A 15,669-nucleotide genomic window follows, 5' to 3' on the forward strand; every position below is an offset into this window, starting at 1 on the left:
CAAAGAAGGCCCAACTAGTTATCTTTTGCAACCAAATGAAACCTCGGGTGCCATGGATTCCATCTAATTGAACTGTGTGTGTATGGATTACATCTGATTGAGCTATTAGCCAAAAGTTTCCTCTAGGAACCCCAAACTACTCAGGTTATTAACAACCCTACTGGTTGTTCCTCACAAAGTGATGAAAAGGTCCTATTGCTGAAGACAACGATTACATATCTCACTGAACATATATTACATATAATTGTATGTATTTATATCTATATATTAAACAAACTTATATGCCAGTTCAGGTGACAACACTCTCCCACAAGAACCATAAACTAACAAATGCCCCAGTACCTCCTTTCAAGTGGTTGGTCAGAGTAGCCAAATGATGCTCAAAATAATATAGGCTAATAATAATATTATACTTAGAACCCTCCCAGAGGTTGAGGGTAAGTCCCAATTGCTGTATACAACATATACTTGGGACACAGGACTCAAATGATGTAAGCTGAATCTATCCTAGACACTTTTTCCTGCCATATCACTTCCATTGTTCCAAAAAATATATGCAAGCTTCCAGAGAAGGGAAACAATGTTCCTACCCGACTGTGACACCTATAAACCACAATGACCAACATGGTAAGATGCTCGTAAAGATGCAGTAGAGATTCACATGTTGGTAGTAACCAAGAGCTGTTTAAATAGACTTAAAGACCACTCAGCAGGAGGGAAGTCATGCCTGGTACTGAAACCCTAGCCAACTCCCTGAGATGATGACATCATGGATCCCAGAAAAGAACCTATGATCATCACTTCCCTAGACTAGCATGATTCCTTAGCTACATTCTTAATTTTATACTTATACCCACTGACAAATGTAGCATACCCTTCTTCAAACAAGCCTCTTTACAGCAAGTGGGGACCATTACAACATCTACAACTAGAGACAATGAAATCATTAATAGGGTTGAGGGATCCCAGCGCCCTTAGATAGAAACACAGGTCCTGTATTTGTGGCTCAGGAAACATCATGTAAGAGGAAGCAGAAAGATTTTAAGAAACAGAATACTAGGAATATATATATATATATATATATATATATATATATATATATATATATATATATATATACTAATAATCAAAGAAATAAAGCCTAAGACTGGAGAGAATGAACATGAGGACTGAAAAGAAAGGGAAGTAATATTAGAGAAGGTGTTGGATTCCTTGTAACTTTAGTTAGTGCTGTAAGCTGCCATGTGGTGCTGGGAACAAACATGGATCCTCTGAAAGTGTTCTTACCTGCTGATTCGTCTCTGCAGCCCCTGGTTTGCTAGGGTAATATATTCTCATAAGAGATGTTACTCTGTAGCTCTTGTCTAGGACTCTATCCTTTATTGGTTTAATTCTGGTTTCATAGCTTGTTGGAAAGTGTTTCCACCTCTGCAAGTTTTTGGTGAATGGAGCATTGGTCCAAATTCTGAGTTGTTTGGTAGACTTCAGCAATAAAGCTAGTCCTAGACTCTGAGTTTCTAACTGGTTCACACTTGGCCTAGCCTGCTCAGATTTTCTAGTTCTTCTTGTGCCTGCTCTTGCAGTTTGCTTACGGGGATTTGACCATTTCGTGTAGGTTGTTCAATCTGGCACGTGGCTTCTCATAGCATCGTTGTACAACTCCTGCCATTTAGCATGTGACGTTTAGCCATGTCCCCTCGATTCATTTCTGAGTAACTTGGGACTTCTTTACTAAATTTGGCTGTGGGCTTGATTTTATTGTTGTTTGCCTCAATTTCTGGTTTTGTTTTCTTAGTCACTGTGAGTGCTCTAATCTCTTCTCCTGCCTTCTGCTAACACTTAACTCTGATCTTTATCCTGAGTTCCTACAGAGCTGGCTATTTTGATGCTGTCAGACCCACAGCTACTTGATATGAGGCAAGGTACAGGTTTTCTATAATTATCTCCTCCAACAGCACCAAAACAGGGCTACTCCACAAATACCACAGGGCTGCGGTAACAGTGAAAATGCTAAGACTTTTTAAACAAGATACAATGCAGAATTTACTTTAGAAAATATACTGCTTTATATGCTACACCAATTAGCCTAGTTTTATGATGCAAGGAATTTTTTTAAATAGGTGGTGGCAAATGTTCAATTTTACATATAGATTTCTCTTAATCTTCATTTCTATCTAGGAAAAAAATTACCTTTTATCCTCATTGTGAGTAGTCCTCTAGTATCAATAATAGATAGATAGATAGATAGATAGATAGATAGATAGATAGATAGATAGATAGATAGATAGATAGATAGATATGGCTTGATTTCAACATTTGATCAAACCTCTTATATTACAACTTATTACCTAAAACAAAAATGGTACTATGACAAAATTTAAAAAATAAAGAAAATAAATCTCCGGAGATAGCAGGATGTAAAGGTCAAACCACAGATTTTTCTTACTCTGCTATACAAACTAGTACTATGTTAATGAAAATGGGTCAAAAGTAAGACGGTACCTATTCATGGAGGGTGCGGTGAGATGTATCATGCCAAATATTTGAAGAGAATGCAGAAAAGCCAGCAATAAGTAGTACTCCATGTCTAGTGTGAGGTGAACCCTTACCAAAGGGTTTTATTCACTTAAGTTTTCTAAGTCACTCAATCTAGAGAATCTTTGCAAGAGGTGGGAAAATGTCTTTCTATTCTACAGCATCCATACCCACACAGACAGCACAAGTCCTCCATGACCTCAGCCAGCAACAGGTCAACTGTCAAGGCAGCAGCTTCGACTTTCCAAAAAGATTCTGGGACTCTTAGATAAAACCACTGAAGCTTTTTTGCACAATCAGCGAGTGACTGCTCTGTCACATTCTTCTTAATAGAATCACATCCATGGGGCTATCTGTCATACTGAGTATAAAAGGTATTAATTCACTGGGAAACATTAGCCAGCTAAAATGTGTTTGACTTTCAAAGGTTACATTTAACAAATTTGAAAAACCAGTTTAAAAAAAAAAGACCTTATTTAGCATTCTCCAAATTTAGTTTTTAAGGTAATTTGTGGGAATTTCTGCAAGGAAACAATAAATGAGACCAATCATGTATTTTGTTCAGCTACAGTATTTTGACTTCAGATGCAATAAATTTATATTATTAGATTCATGGTGACTGTCAATAAGTAATCCTTTAATATCTTATCTTTAGATATGTGGAAAATTCTACAAAAATTACCTAGTAAATATTTTATTCCATTTAGACTGTTCTAACCATTTTTTTTTTCTGAGAAACCTAGGAGATTCTGAGGAAGGTGACTATAAACATCTAAAACCTTAGCGGCTTAGTCAATAAAAAAATGTTAACCCCATTGATACACAGAGAAACACACGTTACGAGATTAACCATAAAATCAAAATGTGATCAACAGCATTTATTTCCCTTTTGAGGAATTGAAGAGTTGACATCACATCAGAGACTTCAGAATTAACACGCAGACTGGAAGGACAGCTTCTACTTACACACTGCTTCATGCTTTTCACATCCACGTTAAGCTCCCACTCTGATCGGTCGAGGTACACACACTCTGTGACACTTAACACGTAACATCAGTTTTAGTTTGCATGCATTCGAGATTGGGCGACACCCGCAGGCACTGTACTTCAGTGTTTGTAAACTTGAGCACACCCATGAAGAAATGAAATGCTAAATGCTGCATGAGTGGTCAGGAACTATACATCACTTCATTACAAAGTCTAATCCACTGTGGGAACACATCGACTTTATTAAACCGATTAACAAGTTTCATTTGTTGAAATATAGTGGCTCCTCCCCCTCCTCCATAAAACATAAGGGCAAATTTCCTATGAAGTTTTTATTTTAAATCAGTACTTATCCAAGCAAGTTTAAATAGAAAGTAACAAGAATGTTCACTTTTATCTTCATGGTAGCTTATTTGGAGAATAAAACTTTACACACACACACACACACACACACACACACACACACACACACACACACACACGGAAAGAAAAAAGAAAGAGTGCAGTGATTGTTTATGGTGAGCAGGAGGCACAGATCCCAGGAGAACTTTCACCTTGCTCCCTCTAGGATAAGTTCTTTTAGAAATGAAGGACAAGCTAGGCTCCTTAGATATGTGTGGAAACGGTAATGGCTGCCATGATTGTTAGGTATCTTTAAAAGTAGCTCTAGAAATCATCTGATGATCCCGATGTCACAAGCATGTGACAAATTTCAAGTTTCTGACACTGAAACACCGGATATGATGCAGACAAGAAAGCTATTTTCTGACATTGTGATGTCTTATTCTTGATGTTCAAGCAGAAAGAGTTTCTCTTCACTTGATGCAATAAACTGGTCTATGAAAACTTGCAGGGATGCAGGAAATCCCAAGTTACCTGGACACAAATACACACACGACTCCATATAATAAATATATACAGCAAATAAAATGGTTAAATACAATTTAGAACCCTTCAATCACTGCTTACACAGTGCCAAATCTAATCTTAAGGTTTGTTTTCAATGATGATATAATCTATTTGCTCGAAGGTAAAATCCAACACTGTCCATTGCTTCAAGCATTAACACAATGACCTGAGTCCAAGTTCAACAAACATATAACAAACATTAAAGTCAGTAAAATAGATTCAAGTCATTGCGATTTCATTTTATACTTGATACATTTTTGTTTCTACCCAGGATCAATTTTACTTCAGCATGAGTGTTATACTAAAATGTAACTTTACATTTTAAATTTAAAGTATTACCTTTATTAAGTTTTTAATTTTGGAAAGGTTTGTTTTGATCCAGTATTATATATATGTATCTATGTATCTATGCCTTAAGAAAAATAAGAAGTCAGAATAATCAGCATGAGCTTTTCCACAGTCTTAATTCCCAGCCCATTTCTTTCCACGCAGTATTTTACTTTTATTACTTGAAATGTCATAGCAAATTATCCAGACCACGTCTTTTGGATCAGCCAATCACAGAACCTAAATCTCAAATGCTATTCTGAAGAAGTGTGGAGTAAATAATTTTGGTAATCTGTAAGATGGTTGCATGCAATGTATACTGTATGATAACAGCACCAAACCCTTTATAAAAACCAAACACTCCTTCTTCCTGCTTGATGGTATTTACACAGTCTCTCATTCCCTCATACTGCGTATTAATTGGAAGTACTTCATAACCAAGGTCTGTATTGTCAATTATTGTGCGTGTTCCTTGAATATGAAGACGATGCAGAACTGTTTCCAACGGGTAAAGTATCACGTCAGAGCAAAGGCTGGCGGCAAAGTTAGCAATAAGTTCTGGAAAATAAGCATCCAGCATATTCTGCATGGGGCTAGTGCTCTCGGCTAGGTGGCTACTACAGGTCTTTCTCTTCAGAATTAGAAGGACAATCTTCTGAATGATGGAGCTGATGATGTAATGGAGAACTCCATGCAGCACTGTTGGGAAGATCAATGAAAACAGTGGAAGAAGGCGTTTGCTGTGAGGCACTCCCAAGCCTATCACCCGTCCAATTCCTTCTTTAACACATTCCAGGATGCCAGTATTATCTCGGATTATCTCACTCTGAAACAAAAGTGATGAAAAAGATACAATTTTATTTGTTTCATGTATATGGTTGTTTTACTCCATGTATGTCTTTGCACCATGTGTGTGCCCTGCCTGCAGAATCCAAAAGAGGTCATCAGATCCCCTGGAACTGAAGTGCTGAGAACTGAGTCCCAGTCCTCTGGAAGAGTGGTTAGTGCTCTTTACCATTGAGTGCTCTCTCTAAACCCACCAATTTAAAAAATTTTTAAAATTGCCATGGAAAATACTGTTATTAGTTTCCTTCGAGATAACTGTATTCACAAAAGAAGAGAAACATCCATGATTTGCCAGCTTCAGCTGTGAGATTGGATTAGCATTACATTCTTTTTCAAAACAAATACCACAATAAGCAATGAGCAGGACATAGTCTACCTCCAACCACCTCAACCCTTTGCTTCCTCATCCCACTAACTCTTTTTACCTGTTCCTCCTCCAACAGAACCCTTCCATGCTATAACCAACCTTTCCACTCAGGAGAATCAAGCTCCACACTTCAGGCTTGGACCAGGAAGTACATCTTGTCTACTATCCCAGTCCCTTCGACAGGAGTCCCTGACTCCTTTCTACCCAAGCCATTTCCAACCTCTAGGATGAACCTGCCCTGATATCCCTGCTTTTACCTCAACCTATTCAGTCCATATCAGTCTTAGAACTAAGCAAAGAAAAGAAGACCACATGACTAGATCTCATTACAAAAATTCCAAAATATGAAAGATCATGCCAGTATCTTCTCTCTAAAACCTACCAGTCACATATAAATATTTGCCAAGGCAAATTACCTAGGTAAACCCAAGGATTCAGAATTTAATACCCAAGAAATATAAACATAAGGCTGACAGAATTGATTAAGACAATCCAGAACTTGAGAACAGAATTCAATAAAAGATAGAATGACTGAAGAAGACTGCAGTTAGAAAACTCACAGGAAAGTCTCATTAGTAGAACAAATCAAATAGAACATAGAATATTAGGACCTGAAGATAAAAGCACAGGATCTATATCAAATAAGCAGAATATTAAAAAAAAATTAGACACAGAAAAGGAACATATCGGAAATGTGGAATATCATGAAACAAACTAAACCTACAAATTATAGGCAAAGATGAGAGAGAAATCCCAAGTCACAGACATAGATCTAATCTTCAACAAAATCACAGAAGAAAACTTTCCCTAAACTAAGAAAAGATACCTACATACAGATATAAGAAGCATACAGAACACCAAAGAGACAGGAGAAAAGAAAATTAGTTAAAAGAGAGAATACATGACAAAGAAAGTGTATTGAAAGCTGCATGAAAAAAATGCAAGTCATGTACAAAGAAAAATATATCAAAACAACTCAGTAGAAACTTTGAAAGCCAGGAGACTCAGGAGCAATCCATCCCATATTCCTAATCTTAAAAGATTATAATGGACAGCCTATACTAATATACCCAGCAAAACTATCTGTCACAAACTTTCCATCATATAAACATCCTAAAAATGTATATCCAACAAACCTAACCTAAAGAAAATATAGAAATCAATATGTGGTGATTTGAGTGACCACCCCCCATAGGCACATATGTTAGAATGCTTTGCCCTCCGTGGGTGGAACTTTTGGGGGAAGATTAGGATATGTGGTCTTGTTGGAAGAGCTGTGTCACTAAGGGTAGGCTTTAAGGTTTAAAAATGCCAGGTTCATTCTTTTTCTCCTTCTGCCTGCTGCCTACAAATCAGGATGTAAAGTTCTCACCTACTGGTCCAGTGCCAGGTCTGTTTGCTTCCTGCCATATCAATCATGGACTAGTCCTCTCACACTGTAAGAAAGTCCCCAATTAAATGCTGTCTCCTATAAGTTGCCTTGGTCATATTGTCTCCTCACAGCAATAAAACAGTAACTAAGACACTATATTCCAAGATGAATAAAAAAAAAAATCAGCATAGCAGGGAGAGTGTGGAAACAAATACAAAGCCATAATTATTAAAATAGATAATATTGAGAATACAAACAACACCAAAAATCAACAATGCAGTGACCACAATTAACATACCCATGTTAGTACTAACTTTAAATACCATGGCCTGAATTCTCCAAACAAAAGACATGAGCTGACTGAATAGAGCAAGAAACAAAGTCCATGTGTCTCCTGTGTACAGGGACACATCTTAGCTTTAAAGATAAAGATAAAGGATGGACAAAAGTAACCTAATGTGGCCAGGAAACAAGTGTCACTATTCTAATATCTAACAAAATAGACTTAATTAAAACTAATCCGAAGAGATAGAAAAGTCTACTACATTCTAATCAAGGAAACAGTTAATAAAGAATACATTACCATCCTAAACATACATGCACCAAACTCTGGAGAACCCAACTGGATAAAAATATATACAACTGCATTTAAAAACAGATTAGCATCACTCCATTAATAGTAAGTGATTTCAATTTTCTCCAATAGACAGGTCATCTGAATAAAAAGACAAACATCAGAATCACTTGACATAATACATCAAATGGACTTAAGTGATGTCTGAAGAATATTCTGCCCAAACATCAAACAACACACAATCTACTCAGCAGCACACGGAAGGTTTTCTAAAACAGACCACATCCTGACACACAAAACGAATCTTTACATATTCAAAAAGACTGAGATCACTCCTTGTATCTAATATGCCCATAATACTTAAAAATTGATATCAAATAAAAGTCTAGTAATTATACATTCATAGAGATTAAACAATTCATTAATGAATGATGAATGAGTCAAAGATGAAATCAAGAAAGAAATAAAAAAATTTTCCAAGAACTAAATGAAAACACAACAAAACTTCTGAGTCACACTAAAAAACAGTCAAAAATAAACAAAGCAAAACTATCCAAAAATTCATATAGAACCACAAAGAGCCCAGAGAGCCAAAACAACCCTGAGCAGAAAATGAAGGTAGGGGAATGACCACTCCAGTTCTTAAGATGCACTACAGAGCCACAGCAGTAGAAACAATACAGGACTGGCACAAAAGCAGGCTTCTAGGCCACTGGAGAGACAACCTGAAGATCCAAACCTGAGTACCTGTAACTTCAGGCACTTGATATTTGACAAAGATGCCAAAAACATGAGCTGGACAAAAGAAAGCAGCTTCAACAAACGGTGCTGGGAGATTCAGTGTCCATATGCAGAATTAAATTAGGCACATATCTATCCCCTGTACAAAAACTAATTCCAATTGGATCAGAAACCTAAACGTGAAAGACTGACACTTGTTCCAGGCAGTAAGTACCCTAGAGGATATAGGTATAGGAAAGGGCTTCCTGAACAGGACTTCTTTTGCCCCAGAACTGACAGGATGACTTGATAAAACAAAATGTTCTGAACAGCTAAAGAAACAACCGGGGGAAGAAGAAGCTCACAGAATAGGAGAAAATCTTTGCGAGCTACACATCTGACAAAAGGTATAGCGGTCAAAGAACTCCGCCTGGAACCTGAACAGAGTTCTCAAATGAAAAAGAAGAGGGGAGGGTGGCTAAGAAGTTTCTCAAAAGAACGCTCATTGCTCACTCACTGTCCCAGCTATTATTAGAGAACTGCAAATCAAAACAACTTTGAGTTTCCTCTTACCCCAATCAGAATGGCCAAAATTAACATGACAAACCAACCTAAAACAAACAGAGGAGATGAGTCTCACTCACTATCGGTAGAACTGCAAACCCGTACAGTCGGTATAGAAGTCAGTGTGGAGATTTCTCAAAATATTTGAAAATAAACCCTCCATATGATCAAGCTACACCACACCTTGGCACATGCCCGAAGGATCGGACATCCTAGTCCACAGATGATGCCCGGTCATGTTCACTGCTGCTCTATTCAGGCTAGGAAACCAAAACAACCTAAAACTCCTACGACTGATGGATAATGGAGTGTGGTGCATATACACAGTGGAATAGTTCTCAGCTGTGAAGAAAAATGGTACGGTGAACTTTGCAGGTAAATAGTTAAAACTTAAAACAATCTTATTGTGTGAAGGGACCCAGATGGATCGAGGCGGGGGGGGGGGGGGGGGCGTGGGATGGGGGCGTGGGATGGGGGCAGAGAGATCTCACTAGTGGCTCCAAATCTTCAGATGAGAGTACCTATCCAATACTAACTGCAGAAACCAGGAGAGTAAAGGGAGGGAGGGCAAGCGGTTGGGGAGCAATAGAGAAAAAAGCACAGTATTAAGTGATCTGATCAGGGAAATCAGAAGTGGGGTTCTCTACAGGAGTGGGGAGGGAGGTAAATGCAGAAGGAGGGTAGAGAGGAATGGCAGCATACAGTGGTCTGACCAGGGAAACAGGAAAGTAAGGCCATTTAGGAAAGGGAGAGGGGAAGTACTACAGAAAAGGGAGAAGGGTAAAATAGGGAAAGGGTAATAAGGATGTCTGAAAAAGTCAGAAGAATCATATTATTATCTTTTATAAATTATAATACACAGAATTCTGTGTATAAATATACATGTATAGTTTAAATAAACTTTTCTCACCTTGCGTGACAATGCTCCCTCCAAGAGACAAAGACCACCTAGCAGAAATCCCAATAGCAGACATGAGAAGTTCTTTGTGCTGCTAGCCAGGGCTGTCTAAGACCCTCTCACAACACACAGCCTAGTGCTACTGCTCTTGGTCGCCTCTCAAAGGTGAAGGAAAGTCCCAGCAGCTCAAAGTCAGACACTCCAGAAACAGGGAGAAGAGTAGCTTTCATAGCACCAGAAGCTGCCGTACAAGCTGCCAGGGGAAGGGAGCAACCAACAGCCCTACCCAGCTCTGACGCCCACGAGCCACAGAAATAAGCCTTAACCTGTAACCAGAGGAGAGCATGCCTGGTGCTGAAACCGAGGCAACGACGACGCACAAGGAATCACTCACGGGCCTTGAGGCAGAACCTGCAACTACCACCTTACTAAAGCAGCGTGATCTTGGGAAACGATCCAAACAGTCGTCCTTACCCACAGATAACTGTAGTACTTGATCCTTAACAAAGAAACAATCTTTTCCATTAGATGGAGACCATTACAGAAAACCATAACATATAAAAACGGCAGAATTGTGGAGCCCAGTTGCAGTGGATGGACACATTACACACCCCTCCTACACCTAACGTTCATGGACACTGCAGAAGAGGTAGAAGGATTTAAAAGGCCAGATCAGGGGCCTTGCTGTGAAATTGTGTCTCCTAATAATATAGAAGCTACACCCATAAGGTATCACCAACGTGACTCTCTAAACAGGAGCTGAACAGGACACAGCAGCAGAAATGACAAAGTGGATGGGGAGCCCACGAGGCATCAATACTGCGCAAGGAGCTACAGGCAACTGAGGACGCTGAGAGAGGGGGAGACCGTCTTCTCCTGGGAAGCACGCCAGTATAATAGCCAATACCGAATGCTCAGTCAGTCCTGGAAACATCCATATGAGTATCATTACCCAGCCTGAGACATTATATTTAGGAATATATATATCTACACATATACATATATGAAGGTAACAGCAAATAAAGGAGGTCATGACTCTGAAAAGGGGCAAAGAGGATATACGAGAAGGTTTGGAGGGAGGAAAGGGAAGGAAAAATGGTGAGATATATTACAGCCTCAAAAATAACAGAAAAGGGGCTGGGGGAAGACAGGGATTAAGTGGACAGCGATTCTAGTAGGGAAGTGGGATATGGTGGAGGAGGAAGTAGACAGCCTGCCTCAACTCTTTTAAAGGAACCCCTTAGAGCACTAAGAAGCAACAATGAGGGAGGAAGCATGGAAGGTGTCAATTTTAATCCCGTCTTCTCAATTTACTGGCTGTGCAGCAACTGTTACTACAGTGAACTCCCCCTAAGCATCACGTCAGCCTCTTATAAAAATGGAGTTGGTATAAAATATCATGTATACAGTTGTTCTGCAGCAGCTTCCTAGACTGAAACATTCTGGGATGGTCTGTATACGCTTGGCACTATTAGGAAATGTGGCCTTATTGGAGGGAGTGTGTCATTGTGAAGGTGGGTTTAAGAACATCCTCCTAGCTTCCTAGAAGTTAGTCTTCTCCTAACTATGAAGTTCTCCCTCAGATGAAGATGTAGAACTCTCAGCTCCCTCTGCACCAAGCCTGCCTGGATGCTGCCATGTTCCCGCCTTAATGATGGTGGACTAAACCTCTGACCCTGTAATCCAGTCCCAATTAAATGTTGTCCTTTTTATGACTTGCCTAAGTCATGGTGTCTATTCACAGCAGTAAAACCCTAGCTAAGACACATTCCATCCTGCATCTGCTCCTAAAACAGGAAGGTAAATGTGGCCCATACATATACAGCCACCCAATTAGACAAGATGGATGAAGCAAAGAAGTGTAGACCGACAGGAGCCAGATGTAGATCGCTCCTGAGAGACACAGCCAGAATACAGCAAATACAGAGGCAAATGCCAGCAGAAAACCACTGAACTGAGAATAGGACCCCCGTTGAAGGAATCAGAGAAAGAACTGGAAGAGCTTGAAGGGGCTCGAGACCCCATATGTACAACAATGCCAAGCAACCAGAGCTTCCAGGGACTAAGCCACTACCTAAAGACTATACATGGACTGACCCTGGACTCTGACCTCATGGGTAGCAATGAATATCCTAGTAAGAGCACCAGTGGAAGGGGAAGCCCTGGGTCCTGCTAAGACTGAACCCCCAGTGAACTAGACTGTTGGGGGGAGGGCGGTAATGGGGGGAGGATGGAGAGGGAACACCGATAAGAAAGGGGAGGGGGAGGGGGATGTTTGTCCGGAAACCAAAGAATTATTATTAAGTATTAAATAAATTAAAAAAAATAATTCAAAATACCTTCAGGAGTCCCTGAAACTGACCAGACTCACTAGCCCCCTCCCTACCAGAGTAAACAGCAAAAGCTGAGAATCACTCTCCAAGGAGTGAAGTTGTGATGCAAAGAAGACTCTATAACAAGACAAGTTGCAAAGAAGATTGTGGGACCAAACCAGCTGCCAGGAAGCAGAAACCAGACGAGTTACCTGAAAAAGGTTTAAACCATGTCACTTGGAGAAGGCACTTTCCAACTGATCGTGCTACCTGCAAACTGTGTACTGAGCTCCAGGTTCCCAACTTTGTGAGCTGTCACCCACGCCAAGGTAGGCTTTGGTGTCATTTCTGTTGCTGTAAGAAACCCCTCACCTATATTTCTATAATAAACCCTAATAAAATTCATTGACTGACCAAGTTGGTCTTTGACAGTATCTGTTCACATGGGAAATAAATGCTTAGTTTTAAGCAAAAGATCAAATTGATACAATTTATGCTTTAAAATAATACTGTCTGTTGTACGAACAGTGACAAGAGCTGTGATAAGAGAAGTTAAGAGCTATACTTATAAAGCTACTATAAATCTCCAGGGAAGAGACAATGCTGGCCTGGCCTGGCCTGGGAGGCAACTATGGAAGTCAATCAATTCAATTATGCTTTCAAAATCATAGTTAATGGGAATTACTGCCAGATTACATTTACGTGTCATCAAAAAAAAAAAGAAAAAAAGAAAGAAAGAAAAGAAAAAAAGTCAAGGGACTGGAGATATACATAGCTCAGTTGTAAAATCCTTATCCAGAACTCATAAGGTCCTCGGTTAGGTGTCCAGTGCTACAGAAACCCAGGTATGGTAGCATATCCCTGTAATCTCAGCACTTGGGAGCTGCAAACTGGAGGTTCAGAAGTTCAAGGTTATCTGGCAAGTCTGAGGCCAGCCTGGAATTCACAATACTAGCATAATTACAGTTATGAAGTAGCAACAAAATCATTTTATGGTTTCAGCACAGCATGAGGAACTGCATTAAAGCGTCACAGCACTAGGAAGGTGAGAAGCTCTGCTCTAAAGTAAGGCTGAACGCTTACAGTGACTACAGTGTGCATTATAATGGGCCCTCTTCCTCTCTAACCTACCGAACAATTTCCCCTTCACTTATCAAAGTCAATCCTTTCAACTCACCAAAACCAGGTGATACAATCCTACTTAGCTTGCTTTCCCTCTGCTCAGAATGTTCTTCATGTCTTTCTCAGGCTTAGACCTTCTAATATCACCTTCTCAATGAGGCTTCACCTGAGCTTTCAAAAATATTAACTGCCCTTTTTACCCACACTACATCATCCTGGCTCTGCTCTTCAACAATCACTTCCTTACAGACTTCAGCTATGTCATATATATTAATGTCTATTCTCCCTACGAGCTTTTAAGTGCTACAGAAGTAGAAGATCAGTATTTTTTGCTACTGTGTTACATGAGTCTAAGACCCTCTCTGAAACAGGTTGTTTCTTTTTTTTTTTTTTTTCTTTTTCTTTTTTTCAGAGCTGGGGACCGAACCCAGGGCCTTACGCTTGCTAGGCAAGCGCTCTACCGCTGAGCTAAATCCCCAACCCCAACAGGTTGTTTCTTAAGAAAATAAATTTAAAGAAAATACAATGAAAAGGCAAAGTCAATAAAAATTTTGTTACAATACTATATGGAGAAGTCTGAAATTGATCATGAAAAATCAATATGGACCCTTATTTTAAGAAAGGGACTGAACCAGTATAACTTTGAAACACTAACTTTTCAAGTGCACATAGATGGGATTTAAGGATACTGGATAAAGGACAAACCACAGGGAAGTAGTTCCTGTTCAAGCGCTTCAAACAGTGGCTCTTCCAGTGATCGCCCTGAGGGAACGAAAAGCCTGAGAAAAGAAAGCAAGCTGTCTGCAGACAAAGGAAGGTGAGCAGGGCACTAAAAGTGAGACACAGAGAACACAGCAGGAACAGTGTCCCAACAGACACAGAGGAAATCCATTTCTGTAACCTGGGTACTGACATGAATAGAGACTAGTCACTAAACACTACTCCTATTCCATAGAAGATAAAATTACAAGTTTAAGAAGATCTCTAAGAAACTGTCTAAAGTTACAGTTCCAATTTAAGTAGACCAATGTGACTGTGGCAAATCTGTCCCAAGCCAAAGCCTCTTTCTGATACAGCATGTGCTTAGGAATTTTGCCTTAAATTTTCATCTTTCTGATAGCTTTTTTCTTATCTTTAAACTGAGATTGCCTGACAGACTTTTTTTTCTGATCCACATTTTAATCTTAATCTTTTTTTCTTTTATTTGATTTTTTTTATTTACATTTCAAATGTTATTCCCTTTCCCAGTTTCCCAGACATAAGCCCCCTACCCTCTCCCCTCCCCTTCTTCTTTCTATAAGGGTGTTCCCCTCTCCATACACACACCTCCAACATTCCCCTACACTAGGAGGTCCACCCTTGGCAGAACCAAGGGCTTCTCCTTCCACTGGTGCCCCAACAAGGCTATTCTCTGCTACATATGCAGTTGGAGCCCAGGGTTAATCCATGTATAGTCTTTGGGTGATGGTTTAGTCCCTGGAAGCTCTGGTTGGTTGGCATTGTTATTCGTATGGGGTTGTAAGCCCCTTCAGCTCTTTCAATCCTTTCTCTAATTCCTCTAATGAGGGTCCCATTCTCAGTTCAGTGGTTGCCTCTAGCATTTGCCTCTGTATTTGACATGCTCTGGCTGTGCCTCTCAGGAGACAGCTATATCAGGGTCCTGGCCTGACAGACTTCTAACTCTGTGAACTACACAATACCATCCAATGTGAAAGGACAAATACGTTTTAGTCATGAGATGTTAATTTCAGTTAACCAAAGTTAGTTCTAACAACAAGAACATTGGAGATTAATGATGTAGTGGGAACAGAAAATAGAGAAAAAAAACCAAAAAAACAAAACCCAGAAAGGCAAGGCTGTCGCAGCAAGCAGTTTACAGAGCAGGCACTAACACGGGTGGGGAAGTATTCTTGAAGATCAGATGCTGGAAACAGAACACAAACTGTATAAGCCCTCCCATCTTATGCTTTACCTATGAAAGACAGTGAAGCTATAAAATGTACTTCAATGTATCTGAAGTGCCACCGTGTGGTTAGAAACAGTAAAAACAAGCAACTGAATGTTCCTTCAGAGGGATATTTTTAAAATATGCTGTGTAGTAAATTATCTACAGGTACTACAACTTACTATGAGGAT

At 39.6% G+C, this 15,669-nt stretch overlaps 1 protein-coding gene across 3 annotated transcripts in view; it reads right to left on the reverse strand.

Annotated features, from left to right (window-relative positions):
• Slc25a46 (solute carrier family 25, member 46) overlaps window positions 1-15,669 on the reverse strand; it is a 44,089-nt gene that overhangs the window by 12,196 nt on the left and 16,224 nt on the right. For 2 of the 3 annotated variants that reach the window (XR_015642220.1, NM_001100515.1), the window contains 1 exon segment: window positions 3,399-5,584. The exons of the other annotated variant lie outside the window; for it this stretch is intronic. Coding sequence is in view for 1 of the 2 variants with exons in the window: in NM_001100515.1 (NP_001093985.1) it covers window positions 5,006-5,584 (579 nt within the window). In the remaining variant the exon portion in view is untranslated. 3 annotated transcript variants of the gene reach the window in all.

This window comes from Rattus norvegicus, chromosome 18 (assembly GCF_021556685.1).
Source record: "Rattus norvegicus strain SHRSP/BbbUtx chromosome 18, alternate assembly SHRSP_T2T, whole genome shotgun sequence".
NCBI lineage: Eukaryota > Metazoa > Chordata > Mammalia > Rodentia > Muridae > Rattus > Rattus norvegicus.